Source organism: Natator depressus, chromosome 15 (assembly GCF_965152275.1).
Source record: "Natator depressus isolate rNatDep1 chromosome 15, rNatDep2.hap1, whole genome shotgun sequence".
Taxonomy (NCBI): domain Eukaryota; kingdom Metazoa; phylum Chordata; order Testudines; family Cheloniidae; genus Natator; species Natator depressus.
Window position 1 is genome coordinate 23,464,054 of NC_134248.1, and position 12,389 is coordinate 23,476,442.

A 12,389-nucleotide genomic window follows, 5' to 3' on the forward strand; every position below is an offset into this window, starting at 1 on the left:
TTAATGGGGTCGCCAAGACTGGTATTGGCCCTGGGCCCCAGCAAGTCTGAAGCCCAAGCCCAAGCCCCATTGCCCTGGCCTGAAGCCCAAGCCCCACTGGCCAGGGCTAAGATTACATGCCCCCCACCCAGGGTAGAAGGCCTTGGGCTTCAGCTTTGGCCCCCACATCCGGGGCAGCAGGCTCAGTCTTTGGTCCCCCGTCGTGGGGTCATGTAGTAAATTTTGTTGTCAGAAGGGGGTCATGGTGCAATGAAGTTTGAGAACTGATGATTTAGGACTTGGGAGCACAAGTTAAAGTGAAAGTCAATGGGACTCATGCACCTAAAGTCACTTGGTTGCTTTTGAACATGCCACCCAACCTCTAAACCCAGTTCATTCATTTATTTGGTACTTTCAGCAAAGTTGCTTACACATAAGCCTATATATCGATTTTCATATCAAATAACAGAGTGCCTTATGTCCAGGCCTACCCCCTATTCTAATTCATTGCACTGCTCATTAGCACAGGATGCAATAATACCTCTAATAGTCTTACTTTTGCAGCCACTCAGAAGCCTGCTTTTCTCTATAAATGCCGGAACAGAGGATGCAGACAGTTTGAGACAGCAGCCGCAGCTCTCCAGCTGCCCAGCTCTGAAGGCAGCACAGAAGTAAGGGTAGCAGTACTGCAACCCCCCAACAACTTCTTTTTGGGTCAGGACCCCTCTAATTACAACACCATGAAATTTCAGATTTAAATAGCTGAAATCCTGAAATTTACGATTTTTAAAATCCTATGACGGTGAAATTGACCAAAATGGACCCTGAATTTGGTAGGGCCCTAATTATGAGGTGAGGGATGTGCAAGGTGTGTGTGTTGTGAAATGAGAGGTGGATGTGGTGCACTGTGAGGGGTGTGTGTGTGATACACTGTAAGTTGGGTAACCAGACGTCCCGATATTAGGGACTTAGTCTTATATATGCAACTATAACACACGCACACACCCTGGGAAAAAAAAGTGTCCTGATTTTTCACACTTGCTATCTGGTCACCCTAGCTGTGAGGGGTGTGCGGTGTGTGTGTATATTGTGAAGAGAGGAATGTACAGTGTGTTTGTTGTGCTGTGAGGATGTGCAAAGTGTTTATTGTGAGGTGAGAGTGTGCGTGTTGTGCTGGGAGGGGTGGTTTGTATGTTGTAAGGTGAGGGGTGGCCAATGTGTTTATATTGTGAGGTGGGCTATGCAGTGTATGCTGTGAGGGGTGTGCGGGGTGTGTATATTGTGAGGTGAGGGATATGCAGTGTGTGTTGCGTTGTGAGGGGTGTGCACTGTCTGTGTATTGTGAGGTGAGGAGTGTGCAGTGTGGGTGTTGCACTGTCAGGGGTGTGCAGTGTGAGGTGAGGGGTGTGCGGTGTGGGTGTATTGTGAGGTGAGGGGTGTGCGGTGCGGGTGTATTGTGAGGTGAACGGATTGCAGTGTGCGTGTTGCACTGTCAGGGGTGTGCACTGTGAGGTGAGGGGTGTGCACTCTGTGTATTGTGAGGTCAGGGGTGTGCAGTGTGTGTGTGTTGCGTTGTGAGCGCTGTCCGTCACTCCGCCCGGCGATGAGCGCTACCCGGCCCGGGCTCGCCGCCGGCTCCTGGGCGGGAGGGCGGGCGGCCCCGAGGGACAGGCCCTGTCACTCCGCCTCCCGCAGGGGGCGCTGCAACCGCCGCGGGACCCTGTGCGGCCCGCCGGGCGGGAGGATGCTGGGAGCGGCGGCCACAGGCTCCTCGCGCGCAGGCGGCGGCGCGCGGCGCTAGGGGGGCTCGGCCGGGCTGAGCGACATGGCGGCGGGAGGCAGGGGGCGGCTCGTGCCCGGCCTGGCGCTGCTTCTCCTGCTGCTGCTGGGCGAGGTGGTGGGACCGGGAGCCTGGGCCGCCCGGAGCCGCGGCGCAGACAAGCAGAACAGCTTCCGCCGGGCGGCCAGCGGCATCTACCAGGGGGTGAGCAGCTTGTTCGGCGAGGAGAACGTGCGGGCCCTGCAGAAGGTGAGACACCCCCGTCCCCGGCGAGCCCCCCCCCCGCCCCCGGGCGAGCCCCGAGCCCCCTGCCCTCCCCTAGCGGGGTGGGGAAAAGGCGCGGGCCCTGCGGCCGATCCCTCCCCCCGGCTCCCGCCATCCCGCGCCGCCGCCCAGTTCCCGGCTTCGGGCGCTCCCCGCAGCCCCCCCGGCCCGAGCAAGCCCCGCAAGTTCCCCGGCGCCCCGCGCCAGCCCTACGGGGACTAGGCTGCCCGGGAGCCGCGGGGGGTCGGCCCGGGGTGGAGGTGGGTGGGAGCCGGAATCGTTGAAAGCCCCACGGGGGCTGCTTGCCTTCGTTGCCTCCTCACCCCGAAGCGTCTCTTGGTGGCGTGGGGCGAGGCTGGAAGGGGGGACGCTCGGGGCGTGCAGCTTTTTCAGCTGGTGTAGGAGTAGAAACAGCCCCCCGCCGCGCAGACATTCTGCTCCCCCGGAAACTTAAAGGAGACCCCCTCGTAAGGATTAACCTGCAGAAAAGAGCCTTCCCGGGGGCCACGGGGCTGGACGGGGAGGGCGCTGCGAGCAAGGCAACGCGGCAGCGGGCTGTCTGGCTCCCTCTGTGGGTGGCTGCTCTGCGTTTCTGATCCACCAGATACTAGCGCAGGTTCGTGGTGTTTAGAAGCGGTGGCCAATGACTTTCACATTGTGGACCCAAGGCCCTCTGTCCCCTAGTGCCCTATAGCAAAGAAAAACTGGGTCTGAGAACTCCCTACCCTCCCAAGCAAAAACTGAATGAGAAATCTTTGGCTTCCTTCTCGTTGTTAGTACAAATAGAGGCGTGGATGGATTATTAAACTAGTGCTGGGAGAGTAAATTAGAAGCAATACTAAACGATTTATACAGAGCATATATTTCAGTTTTGTCACAGTGCTTTTTGAAATACAGTTACAGCATTGTTTGTATTCAATACAGTAAAGTGTCAGAGGGAAAGAATCAAGACACTTGGGCAAGGAGGAGAAGAAAATGTGTTCAGATAAGATTGTTGAAATGGAGAGAGAGGAAGGCTGAGCTGGATGTCACTAGGAGGCCAGGAGAAGGTTCTTGCGCAATAGCTGGCAGTAAATTAGGGAGCAGCATGGAAGATGCAGGTGCTAGATTAGAGGAAGCAAGCTGAGCCAAATATCCATCTTTTTCACCTATAATCTCGATAGCTTTTTGTTCAGGAAGTTTATAGTGACAACCTTCAGAAGGCTGCCACTACATTGCAAAATTTGGACCTGAAAACCTTTGGTGTAGCTTTTACAGCAGTGAAGGCATGAGGATGCAGGTGTTTTTCCACAGTGTTGTCTGACCCTTCTCAGGGATTCAGGTCAGATTCTTCAGGGATACACACAAGAACTGAAATAAGACTAACAAGTAGAGTAATCTTCAAAACAAATTTAGATTAGGCTGTTCCCAAAGGAAACCAAATCAGCCTTCAGGTGTACTCATTTTCTCATTCAATCTTCTAACTTCACATTTCCCAATCTTAACTCCCTCTGTATCATAACAACATGAAGGTATGTAATTTACTGAATTGAATGAGTATAATTTGCACTGTCTTTAAAGTTTTGTGTAGATCTCCAACACATCGTTTATGGACCTATCAGGTTTTCAGTAAATATCTGAGAATTGCATTGAAAGAGTTTTTGGTTTTCACACACCAGTTATGAACTTGTTGCAAATAACACACAAATATGAACAAGCAGGCAAACAAAAACCTATGTTAACTCAGTTTTTCCTGTGATCTCAAAGGGAAGAAAGATTTGCTACATTTATTTTTAAATACTTGGAGGCACTCAGATACTATGGTAAAGGGAAATATATGTGTGTGTGTGTATATATATATATATATATATATATTTATGTTTGTTTGTTTATTTAAGATGTACTGAAAATTGAATAAACTGCATAAACCCCTCAAGGTTGATTTCCAATGGTCATTCTTTACAGTAGCATTTTATTTTACAGTTTTTCTCAAGGCTGACAGAAAGATTTGTTTACGGTGTGGATGTATTAGTAGACACATTCTGGAGAATATGGACTGATGTGCTGGATGTTCTTGGAATTGATGGTAAGTGTGATGTCTATTAAACCCAAAATTATGCAGGTAATCCTTATGGATGTTTTTACAGGTATGGGGAGGATGGAGAATATTAAGAAGGTATGTATTACCTTTGCATTTGTATTATCTTTGATACCTGTTATTACATGCATTTATAAATCATCCATCACCGCAGTTTCTGGGAGCACTACCAGGGTTTACATTTTGTCATTAATACTTCCAAACAAAAGAAGTAAAACAATCCTGCTACTCTGCATTCTGTAGCTTTGAAGCAGAGAATGGAAAGAGATCTGACCAGTGAGCTAAAATCCAAGATCTGATAGTTCACTGAGTTGAAAATCTGGGCAAAGAGATGTCTTGTGTAGCTTTCTAAATCTGGACAGGTTAGTGGTTAATCTTTGTTCTTCACTGGGTGTTTTGAGACTTGTGACTGGGTGTCATCCACTAAAGAGAATGGAGAGGACAGTTTCTAGAGCACCTAGAGCATGCAACTGTGAGGGCTGGTTTAGGTATCTACCCCTTCTAGAGTGTTGGTGGGGACTAGTTCCCACCTCTAGTTTGTTTCTCCTTTTCTTATAATGTAATCCCTCAAATTCCATCTATCCCAATGCTCCTCAACACTCCAGAAGCGGGTGAAGTATTTTGGTAAAGCAGTATGAGAAAAGCTTTGCACTGCTGCTATATCTGTTCTGTAAACAGGACTCAACACTGTTAAATTCTCTGGGCAGGGGTATGGGAAATAAAACTTTTAAAGGGTTTGTGTAGCTTAATCACTTTACTGTGTTAGCATGATGAGGATGCCTTGAAAATATTTCTCTGAAGAGAGGACAGTTATTAGAAAGTTTTCTTTAGAAAAGAATGAAAAAGGTCTGCATAATTTTTCCTGGTATTTTCACATTTTTTTTTCCTTCCTTCATTTTGTCCATTTCCTTGCCTGTACCTAAGTTTTCTCTTGTTTTCCCTGCTCTTTATTTCTCCCTTTTCTTACTCCCATCTCTGATATTTGTAACATTCTTAATGCTAAGTCTGGTCATATAGAGCACTCTGTAAATGTGACTCCTTTCCTCTCTGTAAGAGAGAAAAGAAGACCCATGGTCCTAGGGTTGCTGTAGATCAGACACTGGAGCTGGAACAGGAACAAATTAAGAGGATTTTTATCACTAAGTGTGTCACGTGATGGAAACCTTGTTGAAGTTAATGGAGCACTTTTCTGTAATGTGCTTTGCAATAGTTAGTAGTAGAATGTTCTCTCCATTTCTAATGTAATATCTTTTTTTGGTTTGACTGAATTCCTAGCTTTTCCGAAACAAGGGCATATTGCTGTGGCTTGCCCAGGTGCTCTAATATGGTGACACACTCATTTGTGCTTATAAACCTTGCCGAGGAAATAGCACCTTGCGCCAGTGTTCTGTGAATTTTGAAGGAAAAGTTTGGGATATGTGGCTCTCTAATTACAATGACTTGTTTTTGTAATAGAGCAAAAAATAGACACTTTAAAAATTAAAATACTGTTTTTACAACTAAGTTATTTTCCTAATGGTTCTGGGATCTAGACTCCACAAAGCTGAATAATTTTAAGCAGTCTTGCGTGCAGATGGAGTTCCTGTCATTAATCTCTTTACATGTTGTCGTTATTTTATTGCTGATCGCTTTATCAGATGGAATGGGATGAGGAAGAAGTCCAAAGGGTAAACTGAGAGTTGCTGCAGGGAAAAGAAATGCAGAGGGGAAAAGGAAAGACACAAGGAAAGGGCAGAGAAACAAAGGAAGATGGGGGAGAATGAAAAGAAACAAAGGGTAGAAATAGTCATGATCCTAAAGGTGGATGTACTATTCTGTTATGTGATGCTGAATGCAGCTTAACAAATAATATCTAAATGTTACTACTTGAAGACCATATTTACCCTTGATCTTAGTTCTAAACTTATGCCCTGGACTAGTGTGGCCCTCTCTTTAACTGAAGTGAATTCACTCAGTCACAACCATAGAAATAATCTAATGATTGCTGGTATGTGAAAGGGGCACACGGGGTACATATATATTTATCATTATCCAGTAATTTGGTCACCTCCCCCCCCTTTTTTTTTTTTTTTTTTTTTTTTAAGAAACCACAGCCTTGAAACGTCTGCAGATATATGGCCCTTCAGTAGTTATGCTCACAGTTTACACTTACCTTTGCCGGATGTAATTAAACTATCTTTTAATTTCTCATAAATTTGTTTTTATTTTTCAGCTTCCAACCTGACTCATTATTTCAGCCCTGCAGCAGTTGCCAACAACCCTACGCGTGTTCTTCTGCTGATTGGTGCTGTTTTACTTGCCTATTGGTTTTTTTCTATCTTCCTTGGATTCTTTTTCTGTCTCTTACATATGCTGTTTGGTCGCTTCTTCTGGATTGTAAGAGTTGCTCTGTTTGCCCTCTCATGTGTATACATCCTCCAGAAGTATGAAGGAGAACCAGAGCATGCAGTCTTGCCTCTGTGCTTTGTTGTGGCAGTCTACTTCATGACTGGACCCGTTGGATTTTATTGGAGGAGAAACAGCAGCAGCAGCCTTGAGGAGAAGATTGACCATATTGACAGTCAAATTAGACTTCTGAACATACGTCTTACTAGGATAATGGAAAACATGGACAGAGCCAATGACCAATGAAATAAAACCTATAGATCACTTCACACCAGCTCACTAGAAGGTTACTAAGCACTATCTCATTGAAAGTTACTAAGCAACAAAACATCACATGATAAAAATGTGCAATGTTAAAACTTTAGATCATGTGTTTAGAAGAATAAGAGTAATTTATCTAGACCATACACTCAGAAAAAAACACTTGTAAAATAAGATATGAGATTTAGCTATATATTCAGAGAACTTTATCCATGACTAGAATTTTATCAGTGAAAACGCTTACTTTTACAAGCATTTAAAAACATCTTTTTGTAGAGTTTTTATAAAAGCAAATTGAGTAATTATTTAAAATATTGAAGCTGAGCTGAGCATTATGCAAATTTGACATTAAAAAAAATCTTACTTAAGCTACCAAATGTTTTTCTTGAGAAGTAGTGATAGTGGGTCCATGTTTTAATTTTTTTTTTTACAAAGGTGTGAGCATTCTAATTTACTGTTGATTTATTTCATTGCCTGAAGTTGCCTTTTCATATAGTATGAAAAATTTTCTCACATTCAGGCCAAAAAATATCATACCATAGCTTTTAATGGCAAGAAGGGAGTTACTTCATTAAATCAGAAGCCCTTTAAAGCCACCGCAAAATGAAGGACCCATAACTCTCTACAGCTATGTGGTTTTCTTTCTTAGCTTTTCATATTATGGACTTTGCCTTCAGTGTTTTGTTTTGTTTTAAAGTGCAGTTTAAAAAAACAAAAATTGCTACGAGGATAAGAAATGTAGTGTGCTGGCAAATTTTCAGTGGCAGAGTAGTTTATATTTGATCTTCACAGTAAAGCATTTTCCACAGGAGCGCATAAGAAGAAATTTTTTTTTATTTTTAAATCTCAGGACCCACATGCTTCCTCAGAACAAAAAATGCAGCAGAGGAAATACTTCCACATGTATTGTTGCTTAAAGCTTTCTCAGGACCAATAAGCAGCAATAAATCTATCTTGAGGAAGATCTGGATTTTTTTCTAAAATTTTAAGTCTTATGGGTGCTTTTTGCTTGAAGTCCGTGTCCCCAGTGGATCTTTGGGGAGGTCAGTCACTTAAGTGTGTATAAAATAGAGGATTATTTCAAAGTGATGTTAGAAAGCTTTGAAGCGACTTTATTTTGGTGGGTGTACGTATTTGTATCCTCATCATGCTAACAAGCTAGATCATTATGACACCGACTTTGTAAGATTTGTTGAAGTGTGTTGAGACAAAGGTAACCTCAGGGAGGAAAGTCTGAGAAATCATTTAACTTTTGTAATGCAGTACTTTCAAGGCTGTTATGGGGATGTATGGTGGGAAAGCATTTATGCCATAGCAATGAGCACAGTATAAATACCTAAACAGATAATACACACCATCATTACAGAAGAACCAGTTTCTAATATTTTTTAAAAGCTGTGTTAAAATAAAATCTTGTGCTGAGCCAAAAACTGCTATTTCACATATGTGTCCCTGTTTTCTTCAGGGGAATTGCATATAACCACCTAAGCAGAATTTGGCATTCTGTCTTCAACTTGTTGGTTTGGGGTTTAACCAGGATGTTAACATTTCATTGAATTTTCATTGTAAATTTCCTTTTAATTTTTAATGCTGAAGCATACAAGAAGACTATTTTAAAAATGCATGTTACTTGCCTGATCTCTCTTTTGGTCTGCCATATTGAACTTGTATTACTATGATTTATTTTTAAATCCATATTTATGGCCATTTTAAAATATAGGGTTTTTTGATCTTTGGCACCAATTTGTCAGTGATCACTTAAACTTAGTTAATTGGTTTAATTTGCAATTGACAGTATGTAGTGTGAGCCTTTTTAATCCTTCATGCTATCTAAGTGGCCACATATGCAAATGCAAAAACCCTGAATCCTTACAAAGTTTTTGTTGAAAATTGCAAAGTATCTGATTTAACAACAAAAAAACCCAACCCTTGCCTACAAAAAAATAAATAAATTGTATGATTATGTGCAGGCTTCCAAATTAATAATGCCGTATTTAAACTTCTTTCTTCATTCTTATGCTTTAAAAACTAGGTTAGGGTCCTACAGGCTCAACCCTGTGATCTCTAATAGATGTAGTGCTATTGATATCAGCGGGACTATTCATAGTAAAAATCACTACCCTCAGTAGTGCTTGTAGGATCTGGGTACAAAGTAGACTCTGAAATTAGGTATTAAAACCCCAATTTAGCAAAGTGCTTTGTGAATTTGGGGCCTAAGGACTGAAGCCTGCAAACAAACCTTACTAGAGCATATAGTTGCACTGTCTTCAGTGGGACAACTCCTGGGGGAGAAGGTGACCCACATGAGTCAGTTTTGCATAATTGGAAATAAGGAAATACAGGGATGTGTAACTGTTACCTGAAGTCTGTACATTCATGCCTGTTTTCTTTTCTATGAATATGATTTATATTTTACATAAAATGTTTATATTTTAGGTAATCTATATTTAGTACTGAAGATAAAAACACAAAGATTAATATAAGAATAACAAGAATTGCATATTACAGACTTACGTTAAAATGTTACCATAAAATTTACTTTTGGATTATATTCATATTATTCCCATGTCTTTTTTTTATGTCACTTTTTTAGCTTTTGGTAAAACCAGCCCTTTTGTGTCAACACTCTTCTCCCAAACTTCCCCACCCTGCTGCATGCAGGAAAATATATTTTTGTATTTACTTACATCCCAGGTATAGTGAAATGTTTCATTTTAAACACAGTAGAAAATTTAAAATGTTATAAATAGACAAGACAAATATGCTTAGGCAGTTTATTTAAAATTGGCTGTTTTAATCAGTATTGTTTCCCAATATTCAATTATCTCAGTGTATAGTCTGCTAACTTCAAAAGTAGTTATTTTGAAAGAGCACAAACAAAAATTCAATGATTGTAAATGCTCTGAATTTAATGTGCACAGTAGTTAAAATGCTTTTGGAAGGCTAATCTGGTGGTGTATTTCAGTTCTCAAGTTACTTTTGTAAATATAGTTTACTAATATTTTTCCATACAAAATTATACTGTTCACCTACTAGGCTCTTCTACTCCATTCTTCATAATTCATTCCATAGGAAGTGATTGTGTGATACTGGCTTTTATCTGAGGGCCTCAGGGCACTTTACAAAGATGTGTAATCACTCCATTTTACAGATGGGTACACCGAGGCACGGAGTTTGAGTGACTTGCCCATGACCATACAGCAAGTTAGTGGCAGAGTTAGGAATAAAACCCAGATCCTGTGACTCCCCGTACTTTGCTCTAATCACTAAATGGCTCATTCCGAGATGGGCAGTAATATCTTTGCATTCTTTAGCATAGTTTAACAAATCCTGTCATCAGTTCTAGAGGCTAGTAATATTGACCGGCTCCTTTTTATTGTCCTGTCTTCAGCAGCTACTTAGAAGAATGTCACCTTACTTTATTGATTGACATGATCGTTTATGATGGACCTCAAGCTGTCTGGCTTTAACAGAAATTCCATTAAGGTCTTAAGTTTTTATATTTCATACTTTAGGGCCTAATATTTGAAACTACTGTGTGTATTTCAATACATCAACATTCTGCAAAGCTTTACATTTGTAGCAATTTATCTGAAAGTACACAACTCACCTATAGTTAACTGTTTTGTATTCAGAATGTAATGTTTTCAAAAGTGGTATTGAATGTCAGAGTACAATGTACAAAGTCCGATGTAGATCAGTAGTGTACTTAATAGTGTGTTCTTCAAATTGTGATTTGCTTTTAAAGACTTGTTGCATAGTTAATATGGAAAATAGACTCAGTACCAACCTTAGCTTTTTGATGGTGTAAAGTTTTTTTTAATGTGATTTGCCTCACATACTGATAATCCAGTTTTGGCAGCTAATGATGTTATTGACCATAAGTTCTACTTGTCTGGTTTTTGAGAATAAAGATTTTATTGTATCTGCATGTATTTTAAATTTTTGGATAATTCCATTGAACTGTGATTAGAATTAGCACATTAAAAATTTATCTTTCTTCTTTTTAACCAGGAATTATATTTGCTATTGTAGCACTAGTTCTCAGCACTGATGTCAGTCATTTAATTTCACATCCTGTTTTGTACATGAGATTTAAAGTGTAGATCATATTTAAATTTGTGCAAATTGTTATGTAAAATGATTTGTTCTGAAGAAAATTGTGTATGTATACTTTTGACATATGACCCTTAGGGAAATATTAGATTTTGCTGATATTTTAAGAAGTTATGACTATCAAACTTATTTTTACAGAGCTATACATGGCTTTATTTATTACTTCTCTGACCACCAGATCAATGTATTATGTAGTTAAATATTTGTAGACCAATTTCACAAATAAATTATGGTATTGTGACTTAGCTTAAACAAAATAAATGTTTACTAAAACTTTGCACTGAGACCTGTATTGCTCTTAAGACTGTTATGTTGCAAATCGTGTGTTTGGAGGAAAGTAATTTTCTGGAACTCCACTATTTGAGAAAGAGGTCTGATGGCACCTGACTGTCTAAATTAGAGAAAATTTGCATCATACATCGTTTGTGATCATAACCCTGCAGCTTAAAGCCCTTTAAAAGAAGCAGGTTTCAGAGTAGCAGCTGTGTTAGTCTGTATTCACAAAAAGAAAAGGAGTACTTGTGGCACCTTAGAGACTAACCAAGTTATTTGAGCATAAGTTTTCGTGAGCTACAGCTCACTTCATCGAAACCTGTCTTTATTCTTACCTATGGTATACAAGTTGTTGCAAGCCTCTGTCCCTTGACTTAGTTATGTTGATAATGATCTATCCCCATGGTCTGTGGCTAGGTCACAAAAGACTAAAGAGAGTGGATCATTGACTCCTATGCAGATTTTACAGCAGTAATGCTTCCTTCCACCCCCTTTCCCTTTCTAGCACTATGCCATGTCATCAGGAGGCTGCTGATCTGTCAATGCAACAGGACAAAGGGTGTCTTGTCCTTCAGGTGCACTTTTGTTCGTGTCTGTGAGCCTGCATGATGATGTCTGAGCTGGGTGTAGACAGAGCAGGTCCCCTCTTGTGTGTAAAGCGGGGGGCTGCTCCCAGGCCATCATGAGCCAGCTTCTCTGTTGGTTGGCGGGGGTAGGCAGATCATCCTGTGTGACACCTGTCTGCCGAGGGGGGCGGACTCCCTGCTGGCGGTTTGCCTGTGCTGGCGGGCAGGCAGGGGGCGGCCTGTCCACGGGGGCCAGGGCCTATCGCCGCCCGAGCTAGGATCTCACGGGGCCGCGGGGCGCAGCGGAGACAACGCAAGACCAACGGTCGGCGGCATGCGGGAATTTCAAACCCCCTTATCCCTGCCCCACTTCTCTGATGTTAGAGGAGGGGTGAAATTACCTAGCGGGAGGGAAGCTAAGCAGGATCCTATGAGTGTGGTCCTTGGAAGGGAGACCAAAGGTGGGTGAGGTGATAGAGCAGGGGCCAGGGAGGCCTTCTGCGGTTGTGTCATTGGAGAAACTTGTCCCACCCTGCTAATGGGACTTCCTGAAGGGCAGGGCCGTGTTGCTAATCTCTTGATCTAATATTGTGAATATTTCTCACTATTTGATGATTTTATTAAAGCCCCCCGTCATGCTGTCTGGCTCACGACCGTGAGTGCCAGTGCCTACCTCAGGATAGACTGT

General features: G+C 42.0%; 1 protein-coding gene across 1 annotated transcript; it reads left to right on the plus strand.

Moving 5' to 3' along the window:
• Positions 1-1,723: 1,723 nt before the first annotated feature.
• Positions 1,724-11,139, plus strand: BRI3BP (BRI3 binding protein). Its single transcript, XM_074972469.1, is given in 3 exon segments — positions 1,724-2,008; positions 3,986-4,088; positions 6,313-11,139. Coding segments are annotated over 3 exon segments (807 nt in total). The 3' UTR covers positions 6,732-11,139.
• Positions 11,140-12,389: the final 1,250 nt, after the last annotated feature.